This window comes from Pelodiscus sinensis, chromosome 3 (assembly GCF_052426305.1).
Source record: "Pelodiscus sinensis isolate ZL-2025 chromosome 3, ASM5242630v1, whole genome shotgun sequence".
Classification (NCBI taxonomy): Eukaryota; Metazoa; Chordata; order Testudines; family Trionychidae; genus Pelodiscus; species Pelodiscus sinensis.
Window position 1 is genome coordinate 199,051,243 of NC_143054.1, and position 23,845 is coordinate 199,075,087.

The 23,845-nt window shown below is 51.0% G+C and overlaps 2 protein-coding genes across 3 annotated transcripts in view; one reads left to right on the forward strand and one right to left on the reverse strand.

Moving 5' to 3' along the window:
* Nucleotides 1-9,946, forward strand: part of LOC102453058 (two pore channel protein 2-like) — a 28,337-nt gene extending 18,391 nt beyond the window's left edge. The window contains exons 11-19 of one of the 2 annotated variants that reach the window (XM_089777562.1): nt 713-898; nt 2,484-2,548; nt 3,188-3,275; nt 4,232-4,301; nt 5,525-5,744; nt 5,984-6,074; nt 6,388-6,501; nt 7,373-7,491; nt 8,579-9,285. In XM_089777562.1, the coding sequence (XP_089633688.1) occupies nt 713-898; nt 2,484-2,548; nt 3,188-3,275; nt 4,232-4,301; nt 5,525-5,744; nt 5,984-6,074; nt 6,388-6,501; nt 7,373-7,491; nt 8,579-8,667 (1,042 nt within the window). In that variant the 3' untranslated portion in view covers nt 8,668-9,285. Of the gene's footprint in view, nt 1-712; nt 899-2,483; nt 2,549-3,187; nt 3,276-4,231; nt 4,302-5,524; nt 5,745-5,983; nt 6,075-6,387; nt 6,502-7,372; nt 7,492-8,578; nt 9,286-9,316 lie in introns of those variants that run through there. The other variant, XM_075925803.2, reaches the window with a different exon arrangement.
* Nucleotides 9,947-11,073: 1,127 nt separating this feature from the next.
* Nucleotides 11,074-23,612, reverse strand: TMEM178A (transmembrane protein 178A). Its single transcript, XM_075925805.2, has 4 exons — nt 22,911-23,612; nt 17,024-17,137; nt 14,768-14,905; nt 11,074-12,422 (listed from the first exon to the last, which is right to left on the reverse strand). The coding sequence occupies exons 1-4, from the start codon at nt 23,251-23,253 to the stop codon at nt 12,181-12,183; spliced, it is 837 nt and encodes a 278-aa protein (XP_075781920.2). The 5' UTR covers nt 23,254-23,612; the 3' UTR covers nt 11,074-12,180.
* Between the last annotated feature and the right edge of the window lie 233 nt (nt 23,613-23,845).

A 23,845-nucleotide genomic window follows, 5' to 3' on the forward strand; every position in this document is an offset into this window, starting at 1 on the left:
ACGGGTCCCAAAACAGACCCTTGAGGAACTCCACTTGTTATCCCTTTCCAGCAGGATTTAGAACCGTTAACAACAACTCTCTGACTACGGTTATCCAGCCAATTATGCACCCACCTTATCGTGGCCCTATCTAAGTTATATTTGCCTAGTTTATCAATAAGATGGCAGGGGCATCTGCCTTTCTTGGATAACCTCTCCTTGCTTGGCCTTCATATTCCTCAAGGTCTGTCACCAGAGTTGGGGTCAGTCCCTGGGGGTCAGACTCGAGCGTGTTAACATGAGGCTGTGAAAGCAGCATGGCAATATGTTCTTCAGAGAGAAAACCAGGAATCGCCCATTGAACATGGTGATGGCGGATATGGCTCTCCTGCCTCTGTCTGGAAGAAAATTAGGTTTTTCTTCCAACTTGATCAGACTTAAAGTATAATATCAGCAAGTGTCCATAATTCCTTACACATGTATTCTTAATACGTGTATTCTTGCAATGCTATTCACAACCGTTGTCACCGGCTTTCATTTGATCTCTTAAACAGTCAAACTACAAACCAGTGGGGCCCCTCTGCCAGTTGTCACTGAAGAGCTCTTAGGTTACAGGGGTGTCTTGAGGGATTTTGGGTGTGGGTTGGTTTGTTTGTTTGTTTTTGGTGTGTGGTGGTTTTTTAAACCACAGGCACAAGGGGGGAAAAATTTGGTTTGCTTCTCTTCCTTGCAGGGGCTTTGTTTGGACATATGATGTAATCATTCTAATAAATGCCATCTTCATTGCTCTGGATGAGAGAAACCCACTGATTTCCTATGCAGAGTGGGTTTTCCTTTCTTTATATATCCTTGAGATCCTCTTGAAAGTGTACACGTATGAACCCAGGGCGTTCTTTGCAAAGACTCAATTCTGGAACTGGTAAGTAGGGTGCTGAGTTGGGGCATTGTGGTTTGGGGGTCGAGGGGATATGGGAAGGATGTCTTGTAACTTTTTCAGTCGCAGCCAAAGCAACGTTACATTTTATCCCTTTACCTGTTAAGAGCCGGCTGTTTTTACAAGGAGAATCCAGTAAAGTTCATACTTACACGTTGGTTGTGCAGCTAAAGCAATTGCGAACATGAGATGGCAAGACACATGCACTTAACTCAAACTGGAGTGCAGGCTTAGAAAACAGGACTGGGCTCTAGAGGTGTGTGTGTGTGGGGGGGGGTGGCTTTTGAAAAGGAAATATGGGTTTTGTTTTTTTGATAACTGGGCTTATGCTAGTTTGTTTGTAAATGACTACTGCATGAGGGCCTGAAAGTGGGTGTGGTAACTCAGGTGTGTATCCCCTTTGCCCTAAATCTATTAGGAATGTCAAGCTATGGCTGTGTCACTGAGGCTATGTCTACACTACACTACTTTTTTCTGAAAAAGTATGCAAATTGCCCTCTGCAATTTGTACCTTTTTTGGATTCTTTTTTTCGGAAGAGGCTTTTCTGAAATTTTGCCTGTCTATACTGGGCCAAACTTCGGAAAAACCTCCCTCTTTCAGAAGAGCCCTTTTTCCTCAGGAAATGAGGTTCACAGGGCTTCTGAAAGAGTGTCTGCTCTTCTTAAATTTTTTTCAGAGCAGACACATTCCCTGGAGGTGGCAGAGTTTTTCCAGGATACTTCTGGTATCCCGGGGGGGGAGAAACTCCATAGTGTAGACGTAGCCTGAGCCATGGGGGCTCGTGCATAAGAGCTTTATTGTACTTTGATTTAAAAAAAAAATGGGGTGCAACTTACATGCCTGCTGCAACTTACATGCCTGCTACCAGAAACAATTATTGGTTCTGACAATCCATTAGCGAATTCCCCTCTCTTCTTTTACCCCTTGCCCCCCCCATGCTGTCCCCACTAGTTCTCTTGTTGTCCAGGGTGTTGGTGCATGGCTAAGCTTGAATTTTTAAGGTAAATAAATGAGCAAAAGAGCATCCCAGATCTCCTCCTTTTCTCCACTGTGAAGAGTTTGGGGGGGGATGGACAAGTCATTCTCTCTCCTCCCCACCCCCACTTTTTTTGTAGGTCACGCATGCCCCCAAAGAAGTTGCAGTCCGGCCTTTAGGGGGGGAGGGATAGCTCAGTGGTTTGAGCATTGGCCTGCTAAACCCAGGGTTGTGAGTTCAATCCTTGTGGAGGCCATTTGGGGCAAAAATTTGTCAGGGATGGTACTTGGTCCTGCTGTGAAGGCAGGGGACTGGACTCCATGACCTTTCAAGGTCCCTTCCAGTTCTAGGAGATAGGCAATCTCCATTAATTTTAAATTTTAAGGCCCGAACCTCAAATGCTCCAGCACACAGATGGTCCCTCTGGCTGAGTAGGAATACTTGTGCATGCTGAACTTTGAGCATATGCTTTAGTGCTTTCAGATTAAGGCCTTGTGTTGTGTCCATCACTATTGGTATCTGAATGTCCGCACAACACTCCGGTGTGCGCTGGCGCCATCCGTGTAATAGAACAATCTTTCCTCCAACACTAGGTTCGATACCTCCATCATCATTGCTGCTCTGGTGGCTACAGTTCTCAACACTCTGCTTAAGTCAAGTAAGCCCAACGTTACACTTTAAATCTTTTTCGGTGGTGCTAGCCTGCTATTTGTCTACAAGTGGCAGTGAAATTATATTGTGGGCTTGTTGGACTTTGATGCATCTCCTAGCATTGGGATCATGACTTTCACTGAAACCTGCAAAGATTTCTGCATGAGGGGGGGGGGAGGAAGAGAAGTATGAAAAGATATAAATAAAAACCAGCAAAAGAATGAACCCATAACCTCTGCCTACTCTCCAAGGGTAGTGTTGTTTAGATTACTGTGTAGCTTGTGTTTATTCCAGCTAAGTCTGTAATGCTGCTCTAAACTACTTTTTCAGTTAAATCCAATACCTCTCATATTGGAAGCAGGGGCAGAAATAAACTACTTTATTTTATCTTGGATTTGGACATACAAACCACCTGTCACAATCTGAAGTGTCATATACACAGCTCTGGTACATGTTTTGGAGGATGCTAGAAACAGAACATCTTTTGATGCATAGCCACCTCTGTCTGCTTCTGCTAGTGTACTGTGACTGATGGGGATGCTTTCTGCATTTTGCTTAGTCATTGCATTCGCCTCTGTGATAAGCAAACAGGGCAGCATCGGAGAGCCGTAGATACTAAAGTCTCTGGTGCTGCTTTCTTCTTCAGCCAGTCAATACAACAGCCAGCAAGTGCTGGATATTGTCTTCATCCTGCGAGTCCTGCGACTTCTCCGGATCGTGGACAGCATTAAGAGGTAAAGAATGTAACGGGGCTGTAGCCCTCTACCACTGCAGTGAGCTGGTTTAGAGCAGGGGTTGACCACTTTTCCCAAAGTGGTGTGCCAAGATTTAATTTACTCGCTTCTGTGTACGATCTGCATGCCACTGATACTTTTTACAGTCCATAATAAGCCTATTGACCTTGAAGAAGCTTCATTAATCTCTCTCCGTAGCCTCCAGAGTGCAATGCATCCACCACCACCACCCGTCCTGCCCCCACATCCCTATGCCCCCAGCACACACGCCGGCAGGGCAGCAGCGGTGGGGACTTGGTCCCCAGGAGCAGTGCTTGGATAAAGAAACCACAGGGGAGAGGGCCGGGCCTGGCCACGTGTGGCTTCCAGAACAGGAGGTGGCCGGTGGCCGTGTGCCATTGTGCTGTACGTAGCTGACCCCAGGCCTAGAGGCTGGCCGGGGACTGGGGTTCACCTCCGCTCAGCGGAGATGGATGTAAGTGGTACTGGTGTAGCTAGCAGCATCCATGCCCCAGCTGGTTTTCCAAAGGGGCTTTGATAGTGGTGTAGTTATTCCCATATGGGAAGCAGAATTAAGGCCTCTTACTCAGTACAGCCCTATCCCGGTATAAACCGTGTTATGGCTAAAGGATTTTGTCGCTGTTGGTGACGCATCGCCCTCTCCCCAACATAGCTTGTACCAGTGGGACTCCAGTTCAGCCTAGGTGTTCAGGCCCCCAACAACCCTCTTCCCCAATGGGAATAAGGTGTCCAAGTGAGAGCCCACTAGAGCAGACAAAGCACCAGCTGAGGCAGATGGGACTGTGCTCTCTTGGATCTGCCGCTGCGCCTCTTCTCCCCCCCCCCCCCCCCAACCAAGTGGTGCCTCTGAACAAGGTACCCCCAAAATACCAGGAATTCCTGGAATCTCTCCAAGCGTCCTGGCATGGGGGCTCTCACAGACTGTCTTGTTCTAGATTCCGGGTCATCATGACTACGCTAATCAACGTGGTGCCGACAATGCTGACCTTTGGTGAGCTGGTTCTGGTAAGCACACTGTGCACTAGGGCTGAAGTGCCACGTGACCCTGCTCTCCTTTAGCTTCAAAAGGTGAACGATAAAGCTTCAGCGTGGTCATGCTCTGGGCACGATCAAGGCTGTATCCGTCGAGCTGATGTGTAGGGGTAAAATCAAGTTCTGCCTAGCTATCTAGGCAGGATACTCTGCTCGCTGCTGCTGTGCTATGCAAAACCTTGAATTCTAATCTGGGCAAGTAACTAACACAAACTCATAATTCCACCCTTACCTCCCCAAAAATCGCCTGACTAAATTGGAAATACCCAATGTGGTCAACTTTGATTCCAGTTCAAAATTCGTCTCCCTCCGAGCTTAGTTTATTTTTAAACCTTGCATGGAATCAGTACTTCCTGGACTGTCTCTGGGTACATCCACACTGCACAGCTATGTCGGGATACCGGCGGTATCTGAAATAGCTACCCCACGTTTACACAAGCTGCTGGTTATTTTGAAATATATATATATATTTTTAATAACACGTGCGCTATTTTGCCATCCTGGTATCCCTCATTGCACGAGGGATAAGAGATGGCTCAAAAGGGCATGTTATTTTGAAAATTGCAGCTGTGTAAAAGCTTATTTTGAAGTTTGGTGCAACTTCAAAATAGATTCAAGATACGCAATTTGCATAGTACAAATTATGTATCTTATTTTGAGTTTAGGGTACTGTGTAGATGCACCCTCTGTTATCTAGTACCAGCCAGTTTCCAAAGGCATCTCAGAGAGAAGCCACAGTTGGATCAGGAGGCCTTGTATTTAGGTACACAATCTAGAATGTAAGAACGGCCACGCTGGGTCAAACTAAAGGTCCATCTATCCCACTGGCCAATGCCAGATGCCCCAGAGGGAGTGAACAGAACAGGTAATCCTCCCATGATCCCTCCCCTGTCATCCATTTCCAGACAAACAGGCTACGGATGCCATTCCTACCCATCCTGGCTAATAGCCATTGATGGACCTAACCTCTATGAATCTGTCTAGCTCTTTTTTGAACCCTGTTGATGTTGTGAAGACCAGGACTTCCTATGGCAAGGAGTTCCACAGGTTGCACAGTCTGGGATGTGCATTGGGGAATTCCTTGACGTGTTAGTACTGCGCTGGGTGAAGTGAGTGGGTGGGTCTCTCTCCTGCTCCATTCTATGGAAGTGAGTGGGTGGGTGTCTCTGTCTCTCTCTCTCTCTCTTCCCCTCTAGGTGGTGTACTACATGTTTGCTATCATTGGCATGGAACTATTCCAGGGGAAAATCCAATTCTTTAACATGAACTCCACTGCTCCTCTCGCCCTGGTGTGCGGAAACCCTGCCTTAAAAGATTCACAGTTTGCCCAAGGGAAGTATTGCGTGAACAACTTCAATGACCTCCTGTCTTCCTTCATTGTCCTGACCGAGCTAACAGTCGTCAATCAGTGGCACAATATCCTTTCTGTATCGGTAACACGGGGTCCCCTCCAGAGCCTGCTGAAGTCAGCACGAAGGCACCTGGCCCGCTGACTTCAATGGGGCCAAATGCAATCTGAAGTCCCTTTGGAGAAAGCTTTCGCTAGGCAGGGTCGGCAAGCGAGGCTCAAATGTGTCGTCTCCTCCTGCCTGTCCCAAGCAGTGTGGTCCCAGTGTGGAGATGTTCCCTGTCGGCCTTAGTCCTTAACTTGATACCTCTTGCCAATGGATTTGTTTTGGTCACTCACCAGGCTGCCAAGCTGTATTTCATGGCCTTCCACATCGTGGTGGTGATCATGATCGTGAAGTAAGTTCAGGGAGAATTCCCTCTGTTTGGGGGCGGGGCAGCAAGAGGTTCAGAGACGAGGCTGTTCTCTGCCGCCTCCTCCCTCCTCAGTGCCAAGCCATGGAGACACCTTGGGCAAACAGCGACCGCTATCTACCGCATTTGGGGCGGGGAGAGGGCGCCCCCAGACTTGTACAGAGAGGCCAGGAATTCTAGTCTGCTACGGCAGGTGCCCGTTAATAACGTGAGGGCTGGTTCTGCAAAACCATTGGGCATATTACTAATAAAATGCAGGATTATGCAAGCTGCATCTTTCCTCCCTCCCCTACCCCAGTATTTTCACAGCATTTATCCTAGAAGCTTTCTATGTGGAGTACTCGCTAGAAAAGAGTGACGTGGAAAGTGCCATTGAGAGGAAGATTCAAGAGCTGGGAGTAGGAATCCAAGAGTAAGTGAACTGCAGTACTAGAATTGGTACTTTGTGGGCGGGGCTCTCAGCACACCCAGTTGCCAATGGGAAGTGTGATCAGATTATCCTTAGTGGTGCGCAGCCAAGAGATACAGGAGATGTAGGTATTGGCTCCAGGTTTCCAGTATCTCCTGGGCGAGTCCGGTTCCATTTTCTATCCTCTCCATGGTAGTGATCCAACATCTTAGGAAAGATGGGTTGGATCTCTTCCCTGTATTCGGGCTCTCCGCTTTCTCTCCCATTTCCGTCCCCTGCTGCGCGCACACATGCTGCCTGCCTCTGGCAGAGAGGGGCATTGGGGGAGCTATGTTAGTGGTGACATCCACGCAACAGGGCCTCTGGCTGCTCGGGGTGGTCCCGTTTCCCTCCTTCGATCGGCTGAGTGGCTGCAGTGGGCACCTGGGGCCTGACCCGGACTCTGATCCGAAGGTGCCATGTTAGTTCCTTTAGACTTTAGGCCAGAACGAGGCCTGAGCAGAGGAGTTCAAGGACCGGTACCTGACTCGATCAGTCAGGGGCTCTCGGCTGAAGTGAGACACTCTTCCCCCCGCTGCCCGGACAGACATCTTGCTAATGAAAGAGCAAGTCCATGGCAGTTGTTGGTTCCATGCTGCTCTCTCCTCCCCACCCCCCTGCTGGAGGTGGGTCGGGGTAGTTCTGCTCTGGTGCCTCCAGGCCTGCACTGTTGATTCTGAGCCGTGCCCTGCTTGGCATGCAAAGGGCCCTTTGGGGGAAGGCTTGCTGTCGCTCCACGCCCCACCGGCCAGTCCAGGGCATGCACTTGTGGAGAGGGCTGGCGGGCATTTTAAGTGGCTTTCTGGGGCCATATGTGTTCCCCTTTCATTTAAAGGGAAGAACTGTGTGATGGTAAATTAATCGACAACATGGAAACCAATGAGCATGACCTTGGAGGGGAAGAAATATCCAAGAAGAAGTCTAAAGGACTGATGTTTAAAATAGCTTCTAAAAGTAAGTCCGTTCCCAAAGGCTCTGCACCTGGGAATAAATCCAGGGGGAGGGATAGCTCAGTGGTTTGCTAAACCCAGGGTTGTGAGTTCAATCCCTGCAGAGGCCATTTAGGGATTTGGGGCAAAAATTGTCAGGGATGGTACTTGGTCCTGCTGTGAAGGCAGGGGACTGGACTTGATGACCTTCAAGGTCCCTTCCAGTTCTAGGAGATAGGCAATCTCCATTAATTTAATTTAATTTAAATCCCCTGCTGAATTCTCTGCATGTCTGTCTGCTACCTCTAAGATCACACCTCTTTCCCAGGGCTGTGAACAGCAGCTGGGAAATCCTTGGGGCTGGCATACAGAGATCCTACTGAAATACTAGGAATTGGCATTGATCAGTGCCCCCGGGCAAGCGGGTGTGGTGTGGCTTTTGGTTAGGATGGTGCAATGTCCCTCTACCCACCTGGGCCCCTCTCCAATAGCCTGCTTGTGTGCACAGACCCCACTACAGGATGGCATGTTCCCTGGAAAACCACTTAGTGGGACTTCAAGGGTTCCCCTCTGGAATCCACTCTTGGTGAGATGAGCCATTGGCAGCTTTAATCCTCCCCGATCTCCCCCAACACAGATTTTCAGGGTCCCAAGGCAGGGAGGGGAGCAGTCCTGGGTTGGGGTGGGAGGGGAGGCTAATACAGATGGAGCTGCCTATGCAGCTCCAACCCACCTCAAGACGTCTTCTAAATCCCTTTTCAAATGGCACCTGAGAGCTAAGGAATTGCTTTAGGAATATTTCCAACCCTCCCCATCGTCGTCTCCTTTCCTAGGCAGTCTTATAAGCTCTGCCAGGGCTCAATTTTTCCCAGCTCTGAGTCCTGGCTCCTCTGTGCTTGGCCGCTCATAGCCCTGGCACCTCTGTGCTTGCCGCACAAATTTTATAAAAGCAAAAAACAGCCTGAGCTTTGGCCCTATTTTTCTGCTGCATGTTAAGCCTGGGCTGAGGTTACAAGTTGGTAATGGAGGTGGCAGTGTCTTGCTCGCCGACCGGTCGGAATGCAGTTTGGGGCAGTCAGATTCTAACAGTGTCTCCGCTGTTTTTATTGTAGCCCTTTCTTTGTCTAGCTCCATAAGGTCGCCGCCTGCAGTAGCTACCTGCACAAGGAAGTCTTCGTGGTTCAGCTTCTCCAGATGTTAGGAGGCCTCTTTGTCTGTCGCTGTTTCTCCTTCGTATCTACTGCGCTTTCATCCTGGCTGAGGCTCTTGGGTAACACTTTGCAACTCTCACTGCTTGGTTTTTAATGCACATTCTTCCTTCCCGTCCACAAGCTCTCTCCCTGTATCTTGGCTGCTTCCTATTGAAGCTCGCAGTAAGCCTGGACTTGCTTTAACACGCAGAATGATCGAAGGTCTGAACCTAGGGGCCTTGTATGGTGTTTCCTGCTTCTTCTCAGAGTGCTCCATCAAACTGGCTTCATTTGAACAATCCCTTGAAAGGGCAGCAGTTTGTGAATATTGTGTTTGCTCTTTTGTTGTGGATTTGTTCAGGATGTTCAAATAGCTAGAAAATGTGTCCGTAGGGAATGACCCTGTAGAGCAAAGTAAAGACCTTGCTCGTGTTTTTAGTGTGGTAAAGAACACCTGCTGATCAAAAGAGCTGCCTTTGTCTGCTGGGGAATGGAGAGGTAAACAGGCAGGGTGGACCCCTCAGTGACTCCTCACCAAAAGTGAGGCACATAACACCAGTAACTTGACCACTCAGTTTTTGAGCATAAAGTAAATGCAGGGAATATGGCTAACGAGCCTCTGCCAGTATAGAAACCTGTCTGTTTGCTTTCTTCTCCCAGAGTATAGGACAGTGGATGCTCAGCTTCAGCGTATGTTTGAGGCAGAGATACCACCAGATGATGAAGGGCCATCGCTGGATGAGATCTTAAACCTCTCCCCTGCTGATGTCTACCCAAAGAATCCCACCTTTGACAGTGTAGCATAGCGTGGAGAATGGAAGTGGAAATGCTAATTCTTTCTCTACCATCTGACTCCCGTTCATACAACTTTGGCATTGTCGTACACAAGATCTCGAGAGGCCTGGAGCTGGTGGGCAGAGCCCTGCTCTGCTGCACAGTGGACAGGTCCTGCTTAAAGTGGCAGCAGTCTGGTAAGGTTCCTGTGTCAGAAGGGTCCGCTTAATCTGGAGTAAAAGACCCTGTATAAATCCTGGAAATGAAAATGTGTTTTGTAAAGGGAAAGCTCATGGAGTGTGAAAAGTCTGAGTCTTGGCTAACGGTAAGAGATCATGCTACTTGACAATATTGAAACTATATATGTATGAAATGTGTGTTTAACAGTCTGATTGGGTTAAGGAATATTTAGCTACTTGTAACTGGATATTGTCTAGTGTAGTAACTCTTTTAGATGCATTACCAGTCAAGATTGTGGATAAATATGTAAATTGAAATACATTATACAAGAGCCAGTCTGCAGTTTGGCACCAAGCTGCTATTTCAGTAGCCCAGGGAGGGCAAATTAGTCTGGGGGGGGCTACAGCTGGTCCATGAGAGCTTTAAATACAGCCTGCAAGACGACCAGCCCTGCTGTGCTGCTGGATTAAGGCAGGCTCCCTTCCATGGCCTCGTGCTGCTCCTAGAAGCAGCTAGCCTGTCCCTGCACCTCACAGGGGCACGGGGTCTCTGTGCTGCCCCTGCATGCAAGCATTTCCCCTCCCCCCCGCCCACACAGCTTCCATTGGCCACTGTTCCCACACAATGGGAGCTGGGGCAGGGGGTGGTGGACAGCAGCAGCACCCAGAGAGGCCCCCTCCCAAACTTGACTGAGGCAGAGCTGTATGCCTGAGTTTGCAAGGAGCCTCAGACCATTAAAGCATTTGTGGGCCGATCCTGTTGTGAGGAGCCCTTCACTCTGACTCAAAGTACTTAGAGGGTTATCCCAGCTGAGTACTTGGAGCACCATGCAGTGTGTGGAGGAGAAAGGGGGGAGGGTTCACTTGCACACAGGGCTGTGCAGCTTTCCAAGAGTTGGGAAATGTTGCCCTAAGGGTGGAAGGAACCAGGCAGAGGTTCCTCAGCAGCAGTATCCGGTGGGAGCTCCTGCGCCCATGCACGCTCGTGGGATTGGGAGGCACTTGCCTAGAGTCCCCTTCAGGCTCTGTCTGTGTGTGATCCCAACCTCCCTCTTCCACCCCCAAACATTTGCAGCTGGGGTTACAAAGGGCCCCAAACATCTGTCCTTCTCAGGCTTCTGGGCTTTAGCAAAGCAGTGCCGTGGCTGAGGGCAGGAAGGGTGGGTAGTGAGACTGTGGATTCACGCTGCAGTTGGAAAACGAAGAATCCTTACAGTTGCGGGGGGGGGAGCAGAGCCCTCAGCAGGGCCCCCAGCACTGTTCAGAGTCTGGAGGCTTAAAACCTGGGGCCCACAGGCTGGACTGCCTCTCACCGCAGTCTGAGACCCAAGAGGGAGGCTCGACTGGATCTGTGATGACCCTATCACTAGAAATCCTTCTAGGACGATTCACATCCAGATGTGAGTTGTGCATCTTCAAGAGAACCCAATTTCAGGCCACTAACGTCTACTCAACACAAACATGGTTTTCACTGAAGGAGGCGTTTTACTACTGACTTATAGCTCAACACACAACTGTTGAAGTTTCACAACAGAGGTAACTTCCAAGAATATCACTGGGAACGAATTAATCTCTCATGGCTCTAAGCAATGAACATTTTGGGTAACTTGTGATGTACAAAGGAAACGTAGCAAGGGTCTTATTTTGACAAAACGTTCATGATGGGGCTCACGAGAGTAGGTCTATCTTACAGCAAAAAAACCAAACCCACCCCCTAAATTTAAGTTCAGAAGATGCTGCATTAAGCTGCAGGCTGAACCTCTCCAGTCCAGCAACATCTGTGGTCTGGTATGATTTTTAGTGAGCTGGATGTCCACTTATCAAGGGTGTGACCAAGCTTCCCGTGGTCCCATAAAGTTTAACAGCCACCAGTCCTGGCTCTCAGGGTTCTGTGCTGTTACTTAGCTCTAATTTACCCCCTAAACATCTTCAAGGAACCCAGGAAGTCATGGAAGTGTTTGGCAATGCTAGGCAATAGTGCTAATGTTTGCTTATAGGCAATATTGACCTTCTGGGGTCCAAACCAGAACACTTGCTGTTCTGGCCAGGGTCCTGATGGTGCTGGACTAGAGAAATTCAACCTGTACTAAGCATGCTCCTAGGACAAGAGAAGCATTCTTCTGCACAGAACTCATTTGACCAATAATAACTTTTTTCTCCTCTGCTACCCGTTACTTTATGTACAAACACTTGGAAAAACAGAAATAGCCCTAAATTCTCATCACAGCTTTTCCTTCTCTTTCCCCAACCACTTAATTGTTCCTGTGTGAGAAGCCTCATCTCCTTTGAGAGACAGGGTTACATCGTATACCACCTGACATGTTGGTACCACGCTGTCCTTGTCCTTGGGAAGGCGCTTCCTTTACTTGATTTCAGAAAGCAGAGCGGAACTCTTGTTGCCTCACTAGTTGATTGTGAAGGATCAAGTATTTGTGCATGGAACTCTGAATGTAAATTTCCCTTCCATTTTTTTTTTTTTGGGGGGGGGGGGAGGATCGGGGATAAGTCCTTGAACAGTAGTGTTTGCCTGTCACTGAACAAGCATAGAGAAGATTGTCTTCGGAGCCCCAGTCATACAGAAGAGTTTCTGGTTGACTTGAGATGAATAATCTTGGTCCTGCTGACAAATGGATAAGCAGCGCAAAGACAGCCAGCTGCTACTATAAATCCTAAACTGCACCAAGCACAAAATATAGACCAGCTGTACCCATGCTCCACATCCTCGGGAAGACTATATATGAAGGTGGGTAGGCGGTTTAGATCATATGATATACTCGCTGCATAAGTGCACAAAGAAATAGTGCAAAATATTCCTGCAAACAAAGCATATTGTCATGGTTAGCAGATTTATAGAGTCTGGGATACATTTAAAAAAGCAAACATGCCCCTGTTAAACAAATAGTTTATAATCAAAGACTAGGCAAAAGCTAGGGGGCTAGAATGTGGTATTCATACTGGCGTTAATGGTGTTTCCGGGTCTTCTCTAACTATGGAAGTCTTTGAGTGCTGGCTCTGTCACTTCATTATGAACTTATGGAGGTTAGGTCCATCAATACCTCATTAGCCAGAGTGGGTAGGAAGGGTGCCCCTAGCCTCTGTTTGTCTGTCTGGAAATGGGTGACAGGAGGGATCACGTGTGGATTACCTGTTGTGATCTCTCCCTCTGGGGCACTTGGCATTGGCCACTGTCGGCAGACAGGACACTGAGCTAGATGGCCCATTGGTCTGACCCAGTCTAGCCATTCTGATCTTAACTGAATGGAACATCTTGTAGCTCCTGCTTTAAAGAAACTTTCAGTCTTCACAAGCAGTTTGAGGTTTGCTACAGACACTACCTAAGAGAAATCTTTTAGAGCAGCAGTGTTAGGGCCAAGCCTGGAGATTCGTGAGGGTTGCGTAACATGTTCAAAGAGGAGGTTCCTCTTCTTGCATCCCTTCAGAACTAGGGATGTTAAAATTAGATGAATCAACTCAATCAGGCAATGGAATTTCCATCGACTAGTCGATAAGGGTGCTTCCGCTTTGAATTATAGCAAGACTGTAGCTCCATTTCAAAGAGGAAGTGCCACATAGAGCCTGGGGCATGAACCCCAGGCTCCATGCAGCATTTCAATCTTTGAAATGCCCCAGTGGGGGCTCTTGTACATTTCAAAGGTGGAACTCCATTGCCACTGCGTCCTTGCCCCCACCCCCAGAGCTGGGGGGGAATCGGCTTTTAAGATAAAAAGCAGCAAGGGGGAGAAGCAACTAGTTGACTAGTGTGGTGACTATTGGATAAGCAAAAGCTTAGTGGATAGTTGATTAGTTATTTACATCCCTATGCAGAACCATGCCTGAGAGTAGCCCCTTCCCACTTCACAAGATCCATAGTTGTTTGAGGTAATAGTTTTGTAGGCATCTGGCAATCTAGTCTGAGCAAGCTATTGACTCAACCATGCATCACCAGCACAGCTGTGTGGTGGAGGAGTGAGCTTTTGGACAAAGCCACTCCACGCCTGCCTGCAGGAGCTCAGCTTCCCTGGTGCATGTGCTCGGTTTTTCACGAGGCAGTGAAATTAGCCCCATGCGCATAACGATTTTTTTCCTTAGGCTTGCACTTTACAAGTTTTATGCAATGAAATCTGCAGCGCAGGCTCAGTATATGGTTTTCAAAGGTTTATATCTTGGCCAAATCAATATGAAATTTCCCACGGCCTAGGGAAAAGCATCGCTCCTCCTTGGATTTTTTTTTTCCCCCCATAGTGAATTTAACCCTTCCTTAGTCCTTGCTGTTGGAGAGGGGGGAGCAAGTTTTTAAAATAATAGGAACCAACTAACACCTGTCCACCTTCACTTTGAAAGCTTTTCCTCAACCTTCCCCAAAAAGTTCATTTTTAAGAAAACATTAATGATGGAAAATGGTAGGTGAAAGTTTTACGTTATAAATAACTGGGCTAAAACGGTTATGCTGACTAAGCTATACAGAGAAATCACAGCTGTTTTTGTTGTAATTGTGGATTGGTTTTTTTTTTTTTTTTTTTTTAAAGGACAGTTAAAGAGGGAACAGAGGCTGGGGATCCTCTAGTCTTCTCTAATAACCTGCAGCTAGGGATACATTTTGCCTTTATATCCAGTCTTGTACAAAGTAGGGGATGTAATCTCCTTCCTGCCAGAACTAGCCCTGGCACCTGTAACTCAGACACAATGCAGCCGCAGCACTGGAAAGAAATCATATCCCAGCAAATCATGCTACCGCCCCATTTCTGGCACCAGTGTGCTGGCTGGAAAATGGATGGGAAGGAGCCATTCTTCCCCATGCACATGCTGAAGGAGAAGAGTAGTGCCTACTTGCCTCTGCCCACCTGCTCCCGGAGTTTGCATACTCCGTAAGAGCTGTAATGGACTGCTCTTATCCCCTTACCCCAGGCATGTGAATCACAATCTTAATTTAGTCTTCCAAGAAGAGAAGAAAAAGTGGCCCCTTTCTGTTTTCCTACACTACTCAGAAAAACCTTGCCTGCTTTTTTGATGTCTGCCCAAACAGCTGCAGTGGATGGTCAGTTCTAACTGGAAAGATCAAAGAAAGGTGTTCGTTGCTGGTGTGTAACAAGCACAGGTTACCAAAGAGCAACCTAATCAAGGGCTTCAGCTCAACCCACACACAAAGATGCCGCAATACCTGTCATCAGGAAGAGAAGGCCCGCCACGTGCTGTGTGAGGCTTTCCTCCCAAAAGAAACTGACGGCCGCTATGATGCATCCACAGAGCAGGACAGCAGCGGCCATGCCCAGAAAACCAGCCGTGATTCTTCTTAAATCTGCTTCCACAGCAGAAGTAGAGCAGAGATTAAACATACTTTTGCGTATAACCAAAAAAAAGGGGAGGGGGGGAGGAAGGAACTATTTGCAAACCATGTTGCCAAATGCAAGGTCATGCATACTGGAAAGAACCTTTTGCGTCACGCATAGGTAAAGCTGGGTTCTAAATTAACTGTCACCGCTCAGGAAGAAAAGGTGGGCTTCAACTTAGAGGAGAGCTGTCGAGACAACTCTCCTCCATCGGCAGCAACAGTCAGAAAGGCAAACCAAATGGTTAGGTTTTCACACACTGGAATAGAAAGTATGTCTATACTGGCGGGTTCTTGCACCAGAAATATGCAAATGAGGATAAGCGTGGAATATCGCCGAGCCTCAGTTGCATACCTAATGAGTCGCCATTTGTGCGGAAGCGGCTCTTGCGCCAGCAGGAGCTGTCTACAGGGCCTGTTCTTGCGCAAGAAAAACCCTCTTGTGCAATGCCGCTATGCTGATTTTCAGGGATAACGGCATTGCACGAGGGTTTTTCTTGCGCAAGAAGAGGCAGTGTAGACAGTGCCTTCTGACACGAGCCACTTCCGCAAAAATGGCAGCTCATTAGCTATCCACCTGAGGCTTGGTGATATTCCACGCTTAGCCTCATTTGCATATCTCTAGCACAAGAACCCTCCAGTGTAGATCTAGCCACAGTGTTCTAATATCATGACAAGTTGAACCTCTCTAATCCAGCAAGCTCTGCTCCAGCAATATTCATAGTCTGGCATGGTTTGAGTTAGCCGGATGTCCACTTATAATGGCTGTGGCCAAGTGTCCTGTGGTCCCATAAAGTTTGTTTACAGCCACCAGCCCTGGCTCTCAGTGTTCTGTGCTGTTGTTATTTAGCTCTAAGTGACCTCTAAATATCTTCTGAGTGCCCAGAAATCTGTGGCAGTGTTGGCAATGCTGCTAGACAATACTGACCTCCCACGGGCTGGCAAATTCTCTGGTTCGGCACTGGTCAGGTTCTGAGGGTGCTGGACTAGAGAGGTTCAACGTGTACCTACACCTTGAATTCCAGGTCTGGTCACTTTGTCTTAGAACACAACAGATAACGCAAGTGGTTCAGAGACAGGCAAGAAGACGATTAGGGACATGAAACAAATTAACTTTAAAGTGAGAATGAACAGATTGGGACTGTTTGGACAGGAGGTGAGTAAGAGGGGTCTTGACAGAGGTATAGAAAATTACAGTACAGAAAAATTAAACCAGGGGTTAGTTCCTATTTTCCCTTTCTCATAACACAGAACAAGGGGATAGATAATGAAAGTGCGAGGCAACACATTTGAAATAGATAAACGCAAATACATTTTAATACCCTGCACAATTAGCCTGTAGAATTCATTGCCACAAGATAATTTAAGCCAAGGATTCAAAAAATAAGACTGACTGATTACATGTTACAGCAGATGAGATTTAAAAAAAATGAAGAGCTATATGTAGCCATGCTTCAGGGGGTTAGGAAGACATTTCTCTGCAGGCGAAATGGGAATTCTGATTCTGGCTGCTGGCCAGAGAGTTTCCTGCACTAATACAGCATGGCAAAGCCTAGCTCCAGCCCAACAAGTTGTCTTGTTTCTTTCATGTGACACGCTTTTATAAATGAGTTACTGAGGCTATGTCTAGACTGCAGGCTTCTTTCAGAGGAAGCTTTTTTGGGAAGAGCTCTTCCGAAAAAACTTCTTCCAAAAGAGTGTGTCCACACTGCCAAAGTGCATCAAAAAAGCGATCTGCTTTTTCAAAAGAGGGCGTCCGGCCTGAATGGCCACTCTCGTGCACATAAGCTGTGATTGCTAGGGATGGAATGGCCACCTGGGCACCTTGCTTTTTCCTCTTCGTCCGAAAGAACTCCCTCTTCCCCATCCACACGTGCCTTTTTGCGAACGAGTACTTTCGCAAAAAGGCTTCTTCCTCGTAGAATGAGGATTGCCAATGCCGGAAAAACCCTCTGTTCTTTAAATTTTTCTTGCAGAAGAATGCAATTGCAGTGTGGACATTCCTCAAATTTTGTTGGAAAAATGGCTGTTTCTCTCACCAAACTGTAGCGTAGACATGGGAGAGGAGCTGGCAATTTGTGAACTTACGAAGCAGATGCCACTCGTCTTGCTGGATGGTCTTGGTCAAGTTGAACGGGATGTCTCGTAAGTGCGTTGGCGGGGAGAAGTGGTATTTGACAGCTGTGCATCTCTGAACGATTCCTTGGGGAAAGGAAGAAGCAGATTTCATTAGCCAGTGTGTTTAAAAACCAAGTAGGTGCCCCACAGATAGTGTGTTAAGCATCTCTAGCTAAGCTGTAAATTGTTTCCTCATGCAATTAGGCCATACTGCCTTCTCTCTGTTTGCTCTTCCTGTGCCCACTGCCTTTCTCGCAGCTCCTGCCCTTCCAGTTCTGAACACCCAACACCCCTCTTCCTGCAAATGATACAAGCCCGATGCCAGTGAGAGATGCGGGGGCTCTCATGCAGGACTAGTGCATAGCCCTTCCCTTCTCTCTCTCCTCCCCCCCTGCTGTCAGGGCCTTTCCTAAGCAGCCCTCTCCCCCTTGAGAAAGGGATCCAGCCCCAGGAACTTTTTCAAAAGGAATGGAAGAAGCTAGGAGCCCTAATGGCATTGAAAATCAATGGGATACAGGTAGGACATTGACACCTAGCAACCAGTGGCCTGTGGGTAAGTGAACAGCAATCTCAGCTTGAGCTCAAAGGACTGGAGAGGTATGGAGGGCAGGGGTGGGGGAGCAAGTGTTGGCTGCTGGAAGGAGTCAGGGCTTAGCTGGGTTCTAACAAAGGAGGTCAGATGGCGTTTGAACCAAGGGGGTTCCTCTGGGCTAACTAGAACAGTCTACACTTTAGTCTTCCGTTCTCCTATGCTACCCTGCGGACTTCCTGTGCTGTCGTCCTGATGACCCATGAACCTAACTGTTTTGGCAACGCTGCAGGAGTGTCACTGCCAATGCTGGGCCAGGTGCACAAACCCCTGCAGAGTGGGCACGTCTCCAGCAGGGTCGGTCGCAGCTGGACTCGCTGAGGGGTGCTGCAGCATGAAGCCCCTACCCAGTGAGGCAGAGTGACCTTAGTTTGGATCTCTGGAACTCGCTATTCTCTACCCACCACAATGGTTCCCTTTCACTTTGCTTTTAGCGAAGATGCTTTTGGGTCTCAGACTGTTTTGGGGGCAAATTCACGGTTGGTCCATTTTATTTGCAGATGCACATGTGGCATCTTCTGACCTTTAGTGAGATGCACAAAAGGAGCCACGCTTGGGACACTGTCAAGGTGAAAATCCAAGAAGTTCTGGCTGTGGGAGAGCAGTTGGCCACATGGGATGGCAGGAAGGGGTGACCAGTGCTCCCTGTAAGCTGAGTGCTTGGGTGGTCAGCCAGGAGAGAGTCCAATGCCATCCAGCTGATTAGCAGAGTGCCCACCACCAGCAGCATGTTTCTACTGGTGATGCACATGTGCACATGCCTTGGTGCACACAACAAAATTTATTCTACGAATGGAAAATAATAGAGGGAACATTGCTGGGGACCATAATGTTATGGATGTCCTTTTAGTTTAACGGAAAAGAAAAAGTTACCTGTCAACAGGCACATTGATTACATGCTTAGATGAGAGTTCACCCTTACAGAAATAAAAGGTCCTTTCATGTTAATCAGGAGTTAACAGGTTGGACGTACCAGTATAAAACTGGAGAGGAGGAGGAAACACAGGGCCTTTGTGATTTCCCTCATTGTACGTATTAATATTGAAAGATATTCTCTGGGACATGTTAAGAGAGCGCCTCAGCTGGTTGGTGTAACTCTTTATGCTTCCACTGATGTCAAAGGAGGGGTGCCAGTTTACACCAGCTGAGCAGCTGGCCCTTGGATTTTCATCAGAAGCCAAGAATCATGGCTGCAGAGCACATTTTGGCTACGTCTAGACGGGCATGATTTTCCGGAAATGCTTTTAATGGAAACAGTTTTCCGTTAAAAGCATTTTCGGAAAAGAGCGTCTAGATTGGCACGGTTGCTTTTCTGCAAAAGCACTTTTTGCGGAAAAGCGTCCGTGCCCATCTAGACGCGCTTTTCCGCCAAAAAGCCCCGATCGCCAAAAGTTTTGCGCAAAAGGGAATTTTGCCCAAACAGGAGCAGCATAGTATTTCCGTAAAAAGGAAGTCAGTGCTTTTGCGGAAATTCAAGCGGCCAGTGTAGGCAGCTGGCAAGTTTTTCTGGAAAAGCAGCTGATTTTCCGGAAAAACTGGCCAGTCTAGACACAGCCATCGGGTATAAATGGAGATGTGGGGAATGGGTCATAAGCCGGGCTGGGCCTGAAAATACAACCTCCATCCCAGAGAAAGTATTTGCATCTGCTCGAGGGTGTAGCTGACTCCACATACTAAATGTTACCCCTAAAGGCACGAGCAAAGAAATGTCAGAGTGAGTCTGCTGAATGTGAGCACAAGAGCACTTAAAGCAATGTCTATGTTTGCATGTCTCTACTAATTTGCAAGGATATCGCTTGGCGTAAGATGGGGTGGGCAAGATAGGGTCTGCGGGCCGAATCCGGCCCACCAAGCCATTTGATCCAGCCCAGGGCTGCCCTGCCACTCCCCCCCCACAGGCCAATCGAGACCTGGGAATGGGAGAGTCTGTTGAAAATGGCTGGCGGTTCCTTCTGGGCACAGTGTACCCCTGGCAGGGGTGGGGAGCATACAGCATCCTCCCCTTCCAGTTGGGGTGGGCTGTGCTTACAGGGAACAGTGCCTTTCTGCCTGAGGCCCTGCCCCTTTTGGGGGCTGCCAGTACCCACTGCCAAAAATCATGAAGTGCCCCTGTGACGGCGCGTCGGGATTTTCCCATCTCCTGCACTCCTGAATTGGCATGAACAGACTTCACCAGCCAGTAGAATGGAGGTTGTTTATTGTTCCTCCAGCACAGTGCAGCACAGATGTAATCTGGTTACAGGAACTGGGGCTAAGAGGCCTCAGTGCCCCCCTTGAGATAGGGGAGTCCCAGCCCCCCTCCCCAGCTCCTTCTTCCCTGCCTTCCAGCCAGGAACAAACTCCCCCTCTTCCAGCCCTGCCCACAGCCAGGGCAGCCTTCCACCTCCCTTTGTTTCTCCCCATGGGGGGCCACAGGTCAGACAGGTTTTTGAGTCACCTTTGCATAATGAGGTTTTCCCTGCTGGGTCTTGCTCCAGACAGCAGAGGTCACCACAGCCCGGCAAGTACCCCCACTACGTCACAGCCCCCCCCCACAAAAATTGCCACCCCTGTTTTAAGACGATACAATCTGTAGCAGTTAGATTTGCATCTTCATTGCCATAATGAAAACTATTGACCTTCTTTTCAAGCCAAGCCAACCTTAAATTTTGTGTCTTCAGAGCCACACCTTTGAAAGGCTTCATGAAATTACAGATATTTTGTGCAGCAGACATGGTGGTTCGCTGCATGTTCTGTTAACAGTGTGACTACCCTGCTTCTCTAAATAAGTGGCTAAAGAAGATAAAGTGATGCCTGCCCACCCTTTAGAGCATATTCCATGTTATTTGTTAGCGTACTTAAAAGGTTTATTTTCCACTTCTATAATGCCAGCATTAGATGTTAGCCAAAAACAAAATAACCCAACAAAAAACCTGCATTATGGCATTAAGTGTTGTTGGTAAATGTTTAATCTATTTGTGTGACATAAAACAAATATGTTAGTGTGGCTCCCCTATCCATACAGCTCTAAGGAAGAGCATTACCCCTTGTCTATGTGACATCAGACTTGGCTGTTTTACAAACGCCTAATTTAACAGATGACAAAAAAGGGAAGCAGCAGAAAAGTCACAGCTCAGAGAGGGGTTTCAAATGATGCAAATGCCTGTTGACAACTGATTTTAATTTCTGAAGGGAGAGAAGGGTGGTGTTATCTGGGCTACGGTGGTCTTTTTCACTAAGGAGGAAGAGAGGTTCTACTGGAAGGCCAGTGCATGTCCTTACGCCAAGCAGAGATATACAGGAAGCCTGTGAAGGCTGCGTTGGGTACGCAGAGAACTAACAAAACATGGCCCGCTTAATCATGGACAGCGGATGCTCAGACATACACAGCAGCAGAACTGCAGGAGCAATAGAAGAGTACAGAGCCCAGTTGGTGTAGAGTGCCTAGCGACTCCAAGCATTGGCAGCCAATCCCAGAGAGCATACTCTACCACAAGGGCCATGTCTCACAACATAAGCAGTTCTGCATTCACTCCCACTTCCATCACGGTGAACACACCAGTGGACCAACTTGTCACATAAGAGATGTCAGCATCAGGGACTTGGCATGCCTCTCTTACTCCTCTTGCTCTGCTCAAGCTCATCTGACAAAGTGGGTTTTGGCCAAGAAAGCGCAAGATACTATATATATAATATATATATTGAGCATCTCTAAGCTCATAATACTATATATATATTTTGTGAGTCTCTAACAGAACTACTTGTTTTTAAAGATACAGGCTAACATGACTACCCCTCTGAGCCCTCTTGCAAGAGGGTGTTCAGTCCCCATGCAGAGGGGTGCAAGGTGCACAGTGGCCATGCTGCAGGGTGCAGAGGTGCAAGGCACATAGGGGCTGTGCAGCAGGAGCAGGGCACACGGGGGGGGGGGGCATGCAGAAAGGTGGGGGGGGTAGCAGGGCGCATGGGAGCTGTGCGACTGGGAGCAGGGCGCACGGAGGCGGGGAGCACAGGAGCTGTCTGGCGGGGGCCGGGATGCAGGGCGCACGGGGGGCCGAGGAGCAGGACACACTGGGGCCGGGCGCGCGGGGGTCGGTGCGCACGGAGGCCGTGGTGCAGGGCGCACGGGGGCTGTAAGGCGGGGAGCGGAGCGCGCGGAGGTCGGTGCGCACGGGGGCCGGGATGCAGGGCGCACGGGAGCTGTAAGGCGGGGAGCGGAGCGCGCGGAGGGTCGGTGCGCACGGGGGCCGGGGTGCAGGGCGCACGGGAGCTGTAAGACGGGGAGCGGAGCGCGCGGAGGTCGGTGCGCACGGGGGCCGGGGTGCAGGGCGCACGGGAGCTGTAAGGCGGGGAGCGGAGCGCGCGGAGGTCGGTGCGCACGGGGGCCGGGGTGCAGGGCGCACGGGAGCTGTGCGGCGGGGAGCTGGGCGCACGGGGGCCGGGCTGTAGGGCGCACCGGGGCCGTGCGGCGGGGAGCTGGGCGCACGGGGGCCGGGCTGTAGGGCGCACCGGAGCCGTGCGGCGGGGAGCGGGGCAGGGCAGGGCGGGGGCCGGCGGGGGGAGGGGGCCGTGGGGCAGGGGGCGGGGGGGGCACCGGGGCCGTGCGGCGGGGAGCGGGGCGCACGGGGGCCGGGCTGTAGGGCGCACCGGGGCCGTGCGGCGGGGAGCGGGGCGCACGGGGGCCGGGCTGTAGGGCGCACCGGGGCCGTGCGGCGGGGAGCGGGGCGCACGGGGGCCGGGCTGTAGGGCGCACCGGGGCCGTGCGGCGGGGAGCTGGGCGCACGGGGGCCGGGCTGTAGGGCGCACCGGGGCCGTGCGGCGGGGAGCGGGGCACGCGGGGCCGGTTCACACGGGGGCCAGGGTGCAGGGCGCACCGGGGCCGTGCGGCGGGGAGCGGGGCACACTGGAGCCGGGCGCGCGGGGGTCGGTGCGCACGGGGGCCGGGTGCAGGGTGCACGGGGGCTGTGCGGCGGGGAGCGGGGCGCACGGGGGCCGGGCTGTAGGTCGCACCGGGGCCGTGCGGCGGGGAGCGGGGCGCACGGGGGCCGGGCTGTAGGGCGCACCGGGGCCGTGCGGCGGGGAGCGGGGCACGCGGGGCCGGTTCACACGGGGGCCAGGGTGCAGGGCGCACCGGGGCCGTGCGGCGGGGAGCGGGGCACACTGGAGCCGGGCGCGCGGGGGTCGGTGCGCACGGGGGCCGGGTGCAGGGCGCACGGGGGCTGTGCGGCGGGGAGGGGGCGCGCGGGGGCCGTGCAGGGGGTGCCCCCCGCCCTCGCCGCGGCCCCTCACCTCTCTCCAGCAGGCGGTCCAGGTCCGGGTCGCTGCCCAGGGAGTAGCATTTCCGCCACAGGCCGGCGTGGGTGGCGAAGAGCGGGCGGGCGCAGCCGGAGTGCAGCTCGCTCACCCCCCGGGGCGCTGGCGGGCGGCGGGCGGGCTCGGGCCCGGGGGGCGGCCCGGCGCGGCGGGGGCGGCGGCGCAGGGGCAGGGGGGCGCGGCGCTCGCAGCCGGCGCGGTGCCGCCGCGGGTCGGTCTCGTACCAGTGGTCGGTGAGCAGGGCGGTGAGCAGCAGCCCCAGGGCGCCCAGGCTCAGGCCCAGCCCGAGCGCGCGGACCGGCGCCCGCCCCCTGCCCATGGCGCCCCCGCGCCCCGGCCCGGACACGTGCCGCCCGGCCGGCTGCAGCACAAGGGACAGCGGCGCCTCCGCACCGCCCGCCCAGCGGCCGCCAGGGGGAGCCCGGCTGCGCCCTCCTCCCGCGCGGCCCCGCCCCCTGCCTCAGATCCAGCGCGGGGATCGTGCCCCGTGGGTGTGAGGGGCGGAGTCTCAGGGTCCCTGTGTGAGGGGCGGGGTTATAGCACCCCCATAGCTGTGTGAGGGGCGGAGTCTCAGGGTCCCTGTGTGAGGGGCGGGGTTATAGCACCCCCCATAGCTGTGTGAGGGGCGGAGTCTCAGGGTCCCTGTGTGGGGGGCGGGGTTATAGCACCCCCCATAGCTGTGTGAGGGGCGGGGTTATAGCACCCCCCATAGCTGTGTGAGGGGCAGAGTCTCAGGGTCCCTGTGTGAGGGGCGGGGTTATAGCACCCCCATAGCTGTGTGAGGGGCGGGGTTATAGCACCCCCCATAGCTGTATGAGGGGCGGAGTCTCAGGGTCCCTGTATGAGGGGTGGTAATATCACCCCCCATAGCTGTGTGAGGGGCGGAGTCTCAGGGTCCCTGTGTGAGGGGC